The 15515-nt window shown below is 38.8% G+C and overlaps 3 protein-coding genes, 1 non-coding gene and 1 pseudogene across 12 annotated transcripts; 3 read left to right on the plus strand and 2 right to left on the minus strand.

Annotated features, from left to right (window-relative positions):
- Positions 1 to 1107: 1107 nt before the first annotated feature.
- Positions 1108 to 10551, plus strand: LOC111463238 (scarecrow-like protein 4). Of its 9 annotated transcripts, XR_002713848.1 has the most exons (9): positions 1115 to 1260; positions 1346 to 3169; positions 5357 to 5489; positions 6087 to 6152; positions 6334 to 6376; positions 6493 to 6559; positions 8943 to 9005; positions 10304 to 10345; positions 10442 to 10551. XR_002713848.1 is itself a non-coding variant. In XM_023107101.1 (3 exons), exon 2 carries the CDS (start codon positions 1368 to 1370, stop codon positions 3156 to 3158), a length of 1791 nt encoding a protein of 596 aa, XP_022962869.1. In that variant the 5' UTR covers positions 1115 to 1260; positions 1346 to 1367; the 3' UTR covers positions 3159 to 3169; positions 5357 to 5661. The 9 variants fall into 9 exon arrangements, 3 of the variants coding, with proteins under 3 accessions (XP_022962869.1, XP_022962871.1, XP_022962872.1); XR_002713849.1 differs by having other exon boundaries at positions 1108 to 1260; positions 1348 to 3169; positions 6087 to 6376; XR_002713851.1 differs by having other exon boundaries at positions 1367 to 3169; positions 6087 to 6376.
- Positions 7361 to 8408, minus strand: LOC111463091 (protein N-lysine methyltransferase METTL21A-like; the record flags this gene model as incomplete). Its single annotated transcript, XM_023106902.1, is given in 2 exon segments — positions 7361 to 8370; positions 8373 to 8408. Coding segments are annotated over 2 exon segments (903 nt in total), but the record flags the coding sequence as incomplete, so codon positions are not given.
- Positions 8317 to 9549, plus strand: LOC111463244 (annotated as a pseudogene).
- On the plus strand, positions 9872 to 9943 carry TRNAC-GCA. Its single transcript has one exon. It is a non-coding gene; the product is annotated as a tRNA-Cys (tRNA).
- LOC111463242 (ADP-ribosylation factor-like protein 2) lies at positions 10347 to 13211 on the minus strand. The gene is made up of 5 exons (XM_023107110.1): positions 12734 to 13211; positions 12538 to 12648; positions 12006 to 12168; positions 11098 to 11178; positions 10347 to 10645 (listed from the first exon to the last, which is right to left on the minus strand). Exons 1-5 carry the CDS (start codon positions 12796 to 12798, stop codon positions 10508 to 10510), a joined length of 558 nt encoding a protein of 185 aa, XP_022962878.1. The 5' UTR covers positions 12799 to 13211; the 3' UTR covers positions 10347 to 10507.
- Between the last annotated feature and the right edge of the window lie 2304 nt (positions 13212 to 15515).

Raw genomic sequence — 15515 nt, forward strand, 5'->3', positions numbered from 1 at the left:
TATTTATTTAACTGCTTTTGATGGATTTTGTTGAGACTTGGTTGGGTTCAATACAATACAGTAGAACCAGTTTATGGTGTTAAATTAAACACACACTTGAAATTAAATGGATAACAATTATTAACAAAAAAAAAAAAAAAATTACCATACCAAAAATTAAATTGAAATTAAACCAAGAAGGGTAAAATTGGTATCTCCCGAGTAATTTATTTAATATAATTTTTCAATACAATAATTTTATTAATTATTTTATGGCCCTAAACAGGCTATCTGCATTCAAACTTACACTGCTCTCTGCACCATCCAATTCTAAATACGTCCCGATGAATCGATCCGAAAATAATTAAATAAATAACAAAAAAGAAAAGAAAAGTCCAATTACAGTCCTGTCCTTTTCACCTCGTTGCAACCACAAACATCGCTATTCTTGGACACGAAATCCGCACACTAACAACATATATGTCGTGTCCCAATTCGGTCATTTTCTTTTTTCTTTCTTTTTTAGTTATTATTTTCCGCCAAATATAATATTAATTTCAACAAATTTATTAGTAAAAGACAATATTATTGATTTTAACTTCAAATAAAACTAAATTATTTAATTATGAAGCCTATCTTAAATTAAATGTTGTTCAATACTCTACGTCATATATTAACATTTGAAATAAAAAACTATCAAATAATTTTCTTGGAGGCTAAATAGATTATTTAATATAAAATAAAAATGGGTTAATTTCAATGGGAATTAATAGGTGTGATATTTTTCGACGGACAAAAATAACCCTGCCATGCACTGTTTCAGTATTTGGACGGACACGATCTTCTCCCCATATACATCATCCGACGGCGCTCTCGAGGCAGAGTCTCCTCCTTGAATTGACGCGTCACTCTGAACTTGCTCTATGGTCCCCACTTCTTCTTGTCAGCTTCCCCGGATTGAGCGGGTGCCAGTCCACCTCCTCCTCCACGTGGATGCCCCTTATCCGGTTTTCTCAGATCCCAACTGGACCCCACATGCCACGTCCTCCCCCATTCAACTCTTCTGACTATTTCCTTTAAATGTTAATTTCCCCCCCTAAGCCGAGTGGGACCACCCTCTTCTCTTCTCTAGCTCCCTCGGGGGAACGCTTATCTCTCTCTCTCTCTCTCTCTCTCTCTCTCTCTCTCTCTCTCTCTCACTCTCTCCGTTCTCTCTGGTTAAATAGCTTCACCGACGACCTTGCCGCCGTGATCGGCTAACTTCCGGCAGCTTCTCTTTCTGTATGTGTTCTTTCACTTGCCATTGTTTCTGGGATTTTGATTTTTTTACTTGTTTTAAATTTTTTTGTTGCATGTTTGTGACTAGAGATTTTTTATTTGGCTCTAGAATGGCGAATATGTGTGCCGACAGTGGCAATCTTATGGCGATTGCTCAGCAAGTTATGAAGCAGAAGCAGCAACAGGAGCAGCAACAGCAGCAGCCTCCACAACAGCCGCCGCAGCAGCAGCTCACTAGCCCTTCCACTTTTACTCTGAACCCATGGAGTGGCTCGAACCATGGTCTATCCAGTCCAGATTTGGGGTTTGGGCTTGCCGGAGCTGGATTTTCCGATCCGTTTCAGGTGCAGAGAGTGGTCGACGGTGGAGAAACGAGCTTTCAGTTTCCGAACTTAGAGCACCATTCTTCTTCTTTCAGATATCCCGATTTCGACGGCGGCGCTGCTGCAGATTTCGACTCCGATGAGTGGATGGAGAGTCTAATGGCTGGTGGAGATTCAACGGATAGCTCTAATCTCCCTTCTGGTTGCGACGCGTGGCACGCTAATTCGGATATTGCTCTCTACGGTGATGATCCCTTTGTCCCCTGTCCCAGTCGCCTCACCATCCCCTGTTCTTCACCCTCCGATCTCAACAGAGTCATTTTCCCGGAACCTCCGAAAAATCAAGCCGCCATTCTACCGCCTGTGGTTTCATGGACCGGGCTTACTCCCAAGACTCCACCGGTGGTGGTTAAGGACACTAACGGCTGTTCGTCGAGTTCTGCAGAGAACGAACCGAAACCGCCACTTCTGAAAACCCTAATTGAATGTGCTAGACTTTCTGAATCGGAACCAAATCGGGCGGCGCAAATATTTATCCAGCTTAAGGAATCGTCATCGGAGCATGGAGATCCGACGGAGAGAGTCGCTTTTTACTTCCTCGAAGCTCTGTACCGGAGATTATCACTTCAAACGGAGAATCGTTTGGTTTGTTTGGAATCCACTTCAGATGATTTCACCATTTCTTACAAAGCTCTCAACGACGCCTGCCCGTACTCTAAATTCGCCCATTTGACTGCGAATCAAGCGATACTCGAAATGACAGAGAACGCGAGCAAGATTCACATAATCGACTTTGGAATTTCTCAGGGAGTTCAATGGGCGGCGCTTCTTCAAGCTCTCGCAACCCGCTCCTCCGGAAAACCAACCGGAATCCGGATCTCCGGCATTCCAGCTCCGATGCTCGGAAACTGCCCAGCCACAGCGCTGTTCGCGACGGGTAATCGACTGGCCGAGTTCGCCAAGCTTCTAGAACTGAACTTCGAATTTGACCGAATCCTCACCCCAATCGAAGAACTGAAAGAATCCTCGTTCCGAATCGACTCCGACGAAACCCTCGCCGTGAATTTCATGCTTCAACTTTACAATCTCCTCGACGAAACTCCTCGCGTCGTTCTGAACGTTTTGCGACTCGCTAAATCACTGAACCCTAAAATCGTAACCCTAGGCGAATACGAAGCCAGCCTGAATCGGGTCGGGTTCTTTAACCGGTTCAAGAACGCACTCCGATACTACTCAGCCGTGTTCGAATCACTGGACCCAAAATTACCTCGCAACTCAAACGAAAGGCTGCAACTGGAAAAGCTCGTACTGGGGCGGCAGATCGGCGACATTGTCGGACCAGAGTCGTCGCCGGGAGCCAAAATCGAACGGATGGAAGACAAAGAACAGTGGAAAATGATGATGGAAAATTGCGGGTTTGAAGCGGTAAATCTCAGCCATTACGCGAAAAGTCAAGCTCAAATCCTTTTATGGAAGTATGATTACAGCTGTGAGTATTCTTTGATCGAATCCTCGCCTGGATTTCTCTCGTTGGCCTGGAATCAAGTCCCGATCATTACAGTTTCTTCCTGGCGTTGAAACGAAACCAGGTAACTTGTTTATTACATAATTATGAACTATAATAACAATTATTATTTATTTTTGTGTTCTGTAAAGAGATACCTCTAATCAAGATTTAAGAATCACATAGCGCCCGCCCATTGATGATCTAATTTGAGAGCTCGATGTGATGTTGATAAAAGCGACTGAACCTAGTCTTCTGTTTTTGTGGATTTCAAGAACAGAAGCCGGTGGGTTGCGCTGTCAATCAAGACACGCAGTTCTAGATCTTTTTGTTTTGACCGAAACCTCAAAAATCTGATTCCATAAGTATCCAACCGTCTCCTTCATCTAGACTCTTTTTTGAGACTCTCATTAATCGGCGCTCCACTCCTCTCTGTTTCCCCCTTCAAATAAAACTATAAAACATTCATGAATATATTAGCGGCAGGATTACGTGTCCAGTTTGACGGTGTCTCATCTCCCTGAAGCTCACACACGTGTCATGCTATAAAGCTGGGGAAATTCTGTAGTCGTACCGCCGCACCGGGGCCGTAGAAGAGGAGATTATCTTTTTTTAATTTTTATCTGAAGTATGTTATTTTAAAAATAGAAAAAATATATTTGAGAATATATATATATATATTATATATTTGACACAAAAATTATTTTATTTCATAAAAAATGGTAACTAAATAAAAATTTTAAATGAAAATATATTTAAAGATTTTCGTACCCATTTATCTCCGTATATATGAGGAATATTACGGAAAACTATTTCGGATAATCATTAACCATTGATCACGTGGCAAGCATAACGTAGTTGCTTGGAATCAACGCGATTTTAGACAAACGGAGCCCCAGCCTCTTCACGTTTTCTACGTGCCCAACTGTCTTACGAATTTACAGCCGTTCATATCTACCTGTATCGCTAAATCCTAACGGTTCATTTGACTTGGCCATCTCCCCCCCTTATATAAAGAATTAGCCATTAGGGCTCATTCCCGCCATTCCCGTCCCATATCTGTTTACCTTGTTTCTCAATCGGCACTAGTTTTCGGTCTTGTTGGCGTGGGACGCTTTTAGAAGTTTTGATTGTGAGTGTTGATCTGTTGTTCTTTTACGATCACCGTCGTCCTCAATTCTTGGAGATCCAATTTCAGGTTTGGTTCGTATAATGTTCCAGATGTAGTTGTCTTTAAGTTGTCTGCCGATTTTCAGTCTGATTGGAGATCTCTTTTCACGGTGTGCAATCATGTTTATCTTGCGGCGAAAATCTCTTCGATCGCGGTCGCGGTCGTGGTTTTAACGTCTTTCATAAGAAAACAGGGTTCTCGCAGGATTTTCCAGGTCTTCTGCAATTGAATTGCCGGTCTAAATAGATTCTCAATACAAGGACGATTGGAAAGGTTCCATACTGTTCGCGAGGTGGAGAAACGACTCCGATTCAACAATTTCTCGGGTTGCTACAACCGTAAGAAATTCTTGGCAGTTAAAAACATTTAGTTTCATCCAAGGAAGGTTGATTTGATTAGCGCGTTATGATGGATGTATAAGATATCAGGCCGCAGTACCCCTATACTTTTAGGTTGACTGTTTCTGATCAATCTTTGTCATCCGACCTTTGCCATGGCAGGTGAGCTTGCATGGCAGGTCAACTACGTTAATGAAATTTTCTTTTTTGTGTGTTTTTAGGGGGAATCGCACGGGAATTGCCCGGGGTCCCTCCTCACTGAACTGTGCCGATTCCTCTCTTCCTTTATCTTTCTCATATTATGCCTTGCTGACCGCACCTGTTTGCAATCCTGAGAGATCGCTTGCTTCCCGCTCATGCAGTCCATGAATAACTTTGACTAATCTTCCGTAAGTAGGCGAGCATATAATTTTAATTTGAGCCAAGTATTGCCCATTCATCAGAATATTCAAGCACCAAAGTAAGGTTTGTCATGCTCAATTTAATATTTAAGTAGAATTATCATTCGTATGCCACGACAAAGATATCCATTATTTCACCCCTTCTGATAAAAATCCCTATACATAGATTAAACGAGTATTTCATATCTTTATTTGTCTTTACGGGCAGATGCTTGTGCATGCGCGTAAATCCATTACTTTGTCTATTAAGCAGCACCAAATTGGTCTTGCTGTATATTATGCTCATTTTATGTCACTTTTGATGGCCTAAGTTTGTATATTCCCTTCATTTTATTACTGCTTCATTGTAAATCGCTATCTAGTAATGGAGAGGCGCATGGACAACTCATTTTGGATCGGGCCGAGCGTCTCAATGCTGATATGATCTTCGCTATGCTGAGCTGTCGGATCTGCTGGTTGTGTTGATGCCTGAAATGCCCAAGTGGAACAGTCTCGGTAACTGAATTTTTTAGATTCTCATTTAATTAGGCAGGAAATGCGTCCTTCATTTCTCTCCTTCCATTTTACATATGTTCTTTCTTTTTTGTTTAAGCTATGGAGGAAATTCAAGATCTGATTTCGTCCGATGTTGTTAGTTAACTTAATGTTATGTTTTTCTTTTACACGAGTTTATAGATTTATCGTGGTAGTCTGTAATTTAAGAGTACCTTGTTACTCTCGTTCAAGGAAAAGATAATCTCATCTAACCAACGTCGTTGTGCTTTTCTGAACTTGCTTAATTACGGACAATAATTGTAGTCCGGCATTTTACCCTGTTATTCTATTAGCTGAAGAATCAATGAAACTTGTAAATAAAAATACACCGTTGATTATTACGCTCCTGAATGGTTAGGATATTCACTTGGTTGCAATAAGAATACAGAAAAATGCGATTGTCCATATTCTTTCCCTTGAATAATTTTCTATTGTGGATTGAGTTCTGTTAATATTTTTGTTCTTTATGATGTGAAAGCCCTGTTAATTGCTGCAATCTTCAATCCATTAATGTTTGATCTGTTTTTTCTTCTTATATTCATCTATTGGTGTTATCAGATTGTCCTGTACGAGCTCCTTTCCTTCAATACCCGTCATCTGTACTCCTGCAACTCACAGTCTTAGGTTAGAAAATGATTATTGGTTTGCTAGCGTTGGTTGATTGAATGTATTATTATCTTTTGCGACGGGAAGATACGAGATAGGGGTATTTGATCATACCATCCGTATGTGATGTCTTTGTTATGCATCATCTATATTGGGTTCATGATTTGATATGGTTGTTGTTGTAGAGACCGTTTGGGAGAGACCTGTAGCTCAAAGGTGGTAGAGCGCTCAAGGCCAATAAGGTTGGTTTTTGGGAGGTTGGTGGTTCGAATCCATCCGGATCTGAATGATTAGGTTTTTGTGTTTATATGGCTTGGAATGGATTGTTAAATAAAAGCATGGGTCAATAATGTTTTAGGCTGATGCTGGTTTAGATATTGAACTTCCATTCACTCGCTGCAGCCACCATTCTCACTTTGCCTTCTGTAAGTAATTTCGTTCTTTCCTCTTCCATGAGTGCTTCACAATTATGGGACACGAAGTCATATTATCTAATATCATCTTTAAATATATTAGTTAGAAGATATTGGACCAAGTTTCTTCATCACTGTTGGTTTATTTACTACCATTACTATTTTTATTCAGTTTTTTTTTAGCAATTTTACGTTAAGGTGATATAGTCCATCGATTGGTTATTATTATTGTTTTATTTTGTTGTATATATGTTAGTCTAGTAAGTTGAGTTAACATGTAATATGTTATCGTTGAAAATGTGTTTCTATATTTATTGGTTGCTTTGGGCTTTTAAATTTGACGTAACAACAAAGCAATTCTAGGTTATGTACCATAAATATCATAGTTTCAAGCTGTTGAGGATTGTTGAGAGTGAGTCCGATATTGGCTAATTTAGAGAATGATCATGAGTTTATAAGTGAAAAATATTATTTTCATTGGTATGACTTTGGGAAAGCCAAAGCAAAGTCATGAGAGCTTATGCTCAAAGTGGACAATATCATACTTTTTGGGGAAGCTCAAAACAAAACTATGAGAACTTATGCTCAAAGTGGACAATATGATACCATTGTGGAGAGTTGTGATTCCTAACACAAGCTGTATCGTGCTGACTTGTTCATCTAGATTTATACTAATTGAACATATTTACTGTTGTGAAAGTAGAGAATAACTGGAAAAGAATATATATTATTAGATCCATCAGCATAGGCTCCTGCTGAAAGTTCTCAATCTCGCTTCTAAATTAGCTTGAACCAATGGGCAGAGAACAATGAGAGAAGTTCATAGTTCCAATTTGATTAACAGAACAAAATTGAACTGTCTCTTTTACGAATGTTAATTTCTGTAAGAGAGCTAGAAGAAGGCAAATAAAAGGATTCACGATACAGTAAACGATGATGGATTTAAAGATCGATATTCAACCTCTCTTTGCTGAAACAATGGCCGGTTTCTTACTTTGCTTCGCTGCAAAACGGTATACAACAACTCCAATTCTTGATCCCGGCGCCGGAGGATCTGTATGCAGAACATCGACTTCAAAAAACTTTCTGGCTTTCTTCAAGAAGGCGGAGTCCTTCTTCCACCGCCGTAAATGAGCCATCAGCAACACCATTTTGGGGTTTCCTCCGTCTAAGAGAAAGCTCCTCAACGTTTGGATTAGAGGGTCGTACAAATGGTCATGGTATACAACATCGGAAGCCAGGATGAGATCAAATTCTTGCCCAATCAGCTCGGCGTCAATGGGTTCTCCCCAATGCAGCGACGCCGCCCTTACGCAGCCGCCGTTCGCAGCCACTACGTCGGCGTTAGCTTCGACGTTGAATTGAAGGTTGGAAATCACATGCGAGAGATCGGTTACTGTCACTTTTGCTCCGAGTGTAGCGGCTGCGGCGATTCCGACTAAACCGGTTCCGGAGCCGATTTCGAGAATATTCAGAGTTCGACATTCTGAACTGTTGCGCAAGGCAGTGAGAGTGGGAGTAAGAGGGTTGGTTTCAGGATGAGAGCGTTGCTTGTCGAGAAGGTTGACGAGGGTGGTCGCCGCCGGCCAGAGCTGGAACGAGAGACCTTGGGAACGTAGCTGCCTGATCGATAGTGATGAGTTGATTGAACGGATGAATTGGCGCTGCAATTCAGATGTTAAATCGTCATGTATAACAGACAATTTGGTTATATCAGCTTCCTCCTCAGGAAGGATCACAGTGACGGGGCTTATGTCGTCGCCGTCGCCGTCGCCGCCGTCGATTTCCGAAGACATGATACTGAAGCTCTTGTTTGCGCGTCTCATCCCCCAATATTTTTGCATCCGTCTTGAAGAATTCGTTAGGGCAATTTTCAGTGGCCCAAGAACACAACTGGTTAGGCCCAGGCCCAACCATTGAAATTTTAACTTCGGCCATCTTTCTTCGCGGGAAATTGTCTTTTGTGGCCTGTGATTTGGCATATGCAGATTCCAGAAGACAATCGACGTGACAATTTCTTAGATCCAGACGGTATAAATGGTGCGTTTGAGCGCAGTAATTGGCCGGAGTGTTCGGAGTTCGGAACACCATGATACGGGCGGTGATAGTGATGAACACACAGGGCAAGCCTCGGTTTGCTAAGTTCTACGATTTTCAGGTCCCTTTCTGGGAGTTACGTGCCGAATTTTCATATCCTTTTTGCGGCATTTCTATTTTAATGATCTGTCTGATGATGAATTCTTGAATTTAGACCGTCGGGAAGCAGCTGGAGCTCATTCGTAGCATCTATGGAGGTTCGTAGTTCTATCTTTCGATTATGCTTTCGAAGTACTGAAATGTTCGGAACTAACCTATATTTCAATTTTGATTTCGTTTTGTTTCCCGGTTTGTACAGTACTCTGCAGTCGAGCTGAGAACGTCAGCAATTTCGTGGAAGCTGAGTCCCATCTTCGGTCCGGTAATTTTTCGTTTATCGCATAATTCCTTGTCCAACAATTTCCTTCTGGTACTGTTTGTTGGATGTATTTCATTATGATTCTTGAATAAGCTAAATATTTGTCAAAAATGAATGTTGGTTGGCCTTGTTCAGCCGATTATAGAGCAATTACAGAGTGTATTCTCCTTTTGTTTTGTGCTGCAGGACTCTCGTCTTGTATACAAACACTTCGCCACCCTTTATTTTGTGCTTGTCTTTAACAGTTCTGAGAACGAGCTCGCCATGCTTGACCTGATACAAGGTATTTCCGATATCTATATCATGGATTACTGATCTCTGGATCAACTTTATTGTTAATATTATTTACATGCTTAGACGATATCTATGAAGACATTAAACGGGATGGTATCATGTTAATGTTTAGACATTCTTTAGTTCATAATTATTATAAGAAGCGGGGAGAGGCAATCAATACAAAGAATGATGAAGCGTAGGCTTAAAACTCTCTTTTTTTCATGGATGGATCAGTAATGATCAGTTATGTATCAATTTTTATTTATTTAGGTAAGGTATCAATTTTTGGATTGTTTTCTTATATTATTAGGGAAACCTAATTTTCAATTTTAATCCAAGAATCATTTACGAATTCACAGTTAACTGTTCCCATTTGTCTCCTTAATTTTTGCTTGTGACGGAAAGTCCACATTTTTTTTCAATAGAAAAAGGAAGTAACTTTTTTTTCGGTTTTTAGTTTTAGATATTGTGTTGTAAAATACACATTTTTTTTAATAGAAAAAGAAAGTAACGTTTTTCGGTTTTTAGTTTTAGATATCGTGTGTTGTAAAATACTAAAGAGATGGAGCCAATCCAATATTTTGTATTGTTTTGGCGGCATGGCCGAGTGGTAAGGCAGGGGACTGCAAATCCCTTTTTCCCCAGTTCAAATCCGGGTGTCTTCATCAACCAACAAAAGAATGGAAATACTTTGTGTTTGTGCTATTTTGCTGGTATAACTTTATCAAATTAATTGATCAATTCTCTTCATTTTGCTGGTATAACTTTATCAAATTAATTGATCAACTTGAAGAGAATTGAACCCACTAGAATGTTTAATCATTAAAGCTTGTAATTGCATAATCCACGTGAATGAATCATTAAGCATATATATGAACATATCCGAATGTGGATCTTTGGATGTTTGTTGTTTCTTGTGTATTACTTTTTTTCTCCCGTTCTTATTGAAGTAGCTCCCTTACTTCGTCTCAATGTGATTTGTTTCTGATAAATCCAGAGTAATAACTGTTGCCTCATATTGATAGTCCCTTTTACTGACGTTGCCTGAGATATGTATTTTCAACCATGTAAATGAACATCCAGATCTCTTCTTTAAAGATATATAATTTTAAACAATTACGATCACTCTTCAAAAATGATGAGCCTTTAACATGAAAGGGCAGCAACACACATGTTCAACAAAATTTAGATCAGTTTCCACGGGAACGAGAAATCGAATCAAAAAGGTACTAGTCTAGCACATAGATTCTGGAGGCAATGTCTTGGACCAACCAATCGAACCCCTCCAGCAGCCCCTCACCAGTGAAGGCGCTGCAGCCAACAATGTTCCAGTGCCGGGTTTTGTCCATGGCTTCTAAGTTCAGCACCTGGAGAGCAAGAGATGAACAAATAAGCAGGCAGTAATGTACTAGTTCTTGTTAACCCCTCACTGTAAACTGGGCATTGGACAGCATTTCTTTTAGAGCTCCAACTCCAACTTAGTAATTTCTTTTTAATACAAAAAGTTTGTCAATTATGGAGATTTAGAACATCTGACCTCAAAAGAAGAATAGATGCCAGTTACTATAATCGAAAGAAGAATAGACGCCAGTTACTATAATCTCATTTTGGCCCTCGCAGTCTACACATGCAATGCAGCCTTTATTTCATGCTCATGATTTTCCTAAAATACTATTGCATGAGGACGTAGCCTACCCTACAAATAGATGTGGAATGAACTAAATTATGCCTAACGATAACAACATGCAAGGTCTTCAGCAGAACAAAAAACTTGAAAAGATCCAATCAAAGAAGAATTGAACTAAGAGGAACTTCTTACTTTAGTAATTTCCTCAGGAGAAAGAGCTCCTTTTATGTCCTGCTTATTAGCTAGAATAAGCAATGATGCTCCAGAAAGCCTCTGTAATATGATCGGCAACATTAGTAAATTACCATTCTTTATCATCCATATAATATTTTATTGAAGCTTTGATCATGCATTGCTAACATTTAATCTACTGCTTGTATACTTTAATCTTTCTTTCAGTAAGAAACTGATTCATTATGATATATGAAAGTACAAGAGAGGATACACAAAAGCACAGATTGAAAGTATAAGAGGGCCACATATCAACTTATAAAGCCTATGCTTCAAAAATTTTGCCGAGTCACTAGCAAATTCATAACTTACTACTCGTGAGTCAAAATAAACTATAGACTTGAAAACAATATCAAACGATCAAAATTATCGTCCATACTAGTAATGTCTCGCAAATACATATAAAAATTGTTATGGAAGCAACCCAAGGAAAAGTTTTGAAATGAATTACCTTAATGAAAGATCAAGAGTAAAGAAAACTTGTTTCTAAACTAGTGATTTGAATCACTCTACACATGCATTGCGAGAGTACGCTTACGTATGAGGTGAAAATCACTCTACACATGCATGAGGGAGCCTAAACACAAGAATATGCAAGCTAAAAGCTTAGCTCTCAACAAAGCTAAAATAGAAACTCTATTATTTTCGATTCCAAAATGTGATAGTCTTGGTTCATATAAAAAATGAAAATGGAAAGATGGAGCCTATAATTTGCTTACTTCAGTTTAAAGAAATGATGCAGTCAGTCATTCCAAATCAAACAGATAAAGGAAATATATGCATAAACCAACATACAAGTCACAACTATACCAGAGAAAATAGGTTATGACATTGTCAATTTGCCCAATGAAAAAAGGGGGACTTCTAACCTCTTCTTTCAAAAGATTATCGAGTTCTGATTTGCAATCATCCAATCTTCTAAGATCAGAACTGTCAACAACCCATACTAAACCATCAGTCTGCTCAAAATAGTTCCTCCAATAGGATCTTATAGTCTTTTGGCCCCCAACATCCCATATGTTAAGTGTGTACCTATCAAAGAAAATAGTTAATAGCATTTCAAAATTTCAAATACCTGAACTAGAAAAATTTCCCACAAGAAAAAGCAACCAAACCAGAAGTAGATGATTAAGGTTTTAGAACTTAGAATCTAGTTAAAACAACTAATGTATTAGTGAAGATGAGATTTGTTCCGTGTCATCACCAAAAATTCTCAGAATAAGAAAGACTTGCAAAATAACCCATACATGATGTTCATGTTCATCTCAATTTATTTGCTGGAGCTAAATAACAACTAAAGAGTGAGGAGTGTGCATAACAGATCCCAAAACTTGAAAAGAAAATCTCAATCCAGAAATAATTATGAATGAAAAACATGGTAAAATTAGGAAGGAAGCTCACTTCTGATAGATGATAGTCTTGATATTGAAGCCAAGTGTAGGGCTGATAACGCTAGTATCCTCCCCGTTAATCTTTAAAACGATCGTCGTTTTCCCAGAGTTGTCAAGGCCTCTGAAAACACAACCAACAATGGATCCAAGTGAATGAGATGCAGAGAAATAGACCGAAGCGGAAAGAGAAAGAGAGTTTTACATACACCATGAGTATGCGCATTTCCTTCTCCTTCCTTTTAATTTTACGAATGATACTAAGCAGCCCCATTATCTACGCCGCCTCCGCACCGCAAATATTCCAACAAAATCAACGTGATGAAATTCGGCGCAATTCCGTCGTCTGTAGCTACCAACTCAGGGATATGAAATTGGCGATCGACGGGGAATCGTATGGGTGTTCTTTCCTGTCCGATTTCCAGAGAATTCGGGCCCGCACCCAGGCAAACGGATCCCTAAAACCGGAGAAAAAAATCGTAGCAAGAATAGGTGATTGAGTGAGATTGAAGGTGGATAATCAGAGCGTGTAGATGACGACCATGACGGCGAGGAAGAATGAAGGAGGGAGATGAGTGTGGAGTGAAATTACGAAGAGGTAGAGGAAGAGGAAGAGGAAGAGGCGGGAGGGTCCAAATGAGCGAAGGCTTTAGATTTCAGATTTGATTGGAACTCTCAAGACTACGACGGAGAAGCAGTTTTATTTATTATTTATTATTTATTTATTTATTTAAATAAATAATAAATAATAAACAATAAATTTATTAATAATCTTGTCAATATATTTCTAATTTTATTCATTGATTTAAAATATTATTAATTCGGATGCTAATACCTCAACAATCAAATGTACATTTAAATAATGGCGGGCCGATCCTTTGACTAAGATAGTCACGCAACAACGGGACGAAACCAGAGTGTATGGCAAAGCAAGGCTCGGTCTTTTTCCAGTTGTTCAATGGCCCTCCCGTGGAGAGCCACGAGTGAGGCTGGAGAACGAGCTAGGCAAAGCAGGAAGTTGTGAAGATCGAAAGAGTACAACCTTGCCTTCACCATGATATGAACTCCAAGTTCCTATGGTTGGAATCATGGTCTACCCAGCATTGCTTCATATCCTCCTTCTGATCAACCTGAACAACATATACGGATCCCCTCAGCCCCACGCCATAGAACAAGAAAAAGTTTCTACGCGGCGGAATATGGCATTGAACAGTGGTACGTACGGTTTAGAGCCAAGGGGCCCACTCTAGTATTTTGCTTCGATTCATGCAGCTACTATCTTATAGCCCGATGTGGCGAGTCGCCCGACTATCAAGATGGGATAAAAGGTCAAACCTGCTTACTATTCCAAATTGGAAGATCTCGGGACGGGCGGTGTAATGGCCTAGGCCTCCACCGCAGCCATCCCAAGTGTAGGGCTGAAAACGTTGTGCTTTGCCACACATGTCATGAGACTTGGAATGACGCCAAGACATATAGACTATATCGATTGGGAACCAAGATGACAAGATGAGATGCAATGTTACATTAAGAGACCTTAGTCTTGATTAGAGGCAATGACTTGGCCTAGTGTAGAGCCAAGTCAGTTGTGTGGCAGACAATTGAACATGCATGCGCAGGCAGCGTGTGTAGCTTAGATTTTCACACAAGTGATGTTTGATTGACGAAGACAAATCTCGCATAAAGTCCAACAAAGCCACAAAACCGGAGAAAAATATGTATATATATATAGGGCTTGAGTTTCCGTTAAGACTAGTTGTGAGCGTGTGAAGATTACAAATGTCGCAACTATTGAACCAATGTGGGTTCTCACAGTCTACCTCCTTTTGAGGCCCAACATCCCTATTGGCACACCCTCGATGGCTGGCTCTAATACCATTTGTAATGGTCCAAGTCCACCGATACCAAGCTAAACCGTTTCATCAAAATTGAATTGAAAATTGTGACGATGAATTAATCGAATCAAAGGACACCATTTTCGAGAAAGAACAAACTATTTGTTAATCTAATCAAACTCTCCTTTTGTGTCCCTTTAACACCCTTCAGAGTACTAAGAAAAGATGGGAGATCTTATTATAACGTTCTCTTTGGATTCAACTCAAACTCCCACTCAAAAAAGCCCATACATCTTACCATCTTCTTTTACCCTTCAAATCTTACACACCACATTACTTTAATCTTAAGCAACTCAAAACACCTATAATACAATGCACCCATCCTTCAAATTACGCCTTTAATTAAATAATTTAATCATAGTTCAACTAGTTACAACCGGTTTGAGTTCTGTCAACTACATAGGTTGTTAAACTAAGAACAGTATGCATATTTTTTATACTCGGCTTAGTGTATATTGCAGAGATGAGTTCAAGCAGTGCTTTCTAGTTAAATTAAAAATAAATAAATAAAGAAACTCCCGAGTAACAATAATATTCATAAATTTAAATTTTAAAATAGAGAAATAAAAAATTAGATAGTTAAAGGCATAAGATGCTGAAAATAAATTCAAAATTGTGCATAAAATTCTTAAATGAAATAATGAAAATTTTATAACCCAACTTAAATTCAATAACAAAATGTTAAAATTCAATTAAAGGACAACGTGTAATAAGAATTAAAGCCAAAAAAAACAGCACTCGAAAAAGCAGTCACGTCTAATTATTAATTGTTAACAACCACAAGAAACAAAATATCATTTGAGAAGAGAAAATAAAAAAAAGAAAAAGAAAAAGATTTCCTAGTTTTACTAATTATTAAAGCTTAATACAGAGAAATTAATTTCTTATTTTATTTTTACATATATTAAAAAAAAAAAAACGAAATAAAGTCTCCAAAGTTTTCAAAACCATATTTTGATTTTTAAAAATTTTAGCTAAAAATTCAAATATGTTTCTTAAAAAAATAAAAACGAAACTTATTCATCAATCCACATCAACATAATAATTTCGTGTACAATAATTTAAATAGTAAAAAAAAAAAAAAAAAAAAAACAAA

Source organism: Cucurbita moschata, unplaced genomic scaffold (assembly GCF_002738365.1).
Source record: "Cucurbita moschata cultivar Rifu unplaced genomic scaffold, Cmos_1.0 Cmo_Scf00028, whole genome shotgun sequence".
Taxonomy (NCBI): domain Eukaryota; kingdom Viridiplantae; phylum Streptophyta; class Magnoliopsida; order Cucurbitales; family Cucurbitaceae; genus Cucurbita; species Cucurbita moschata.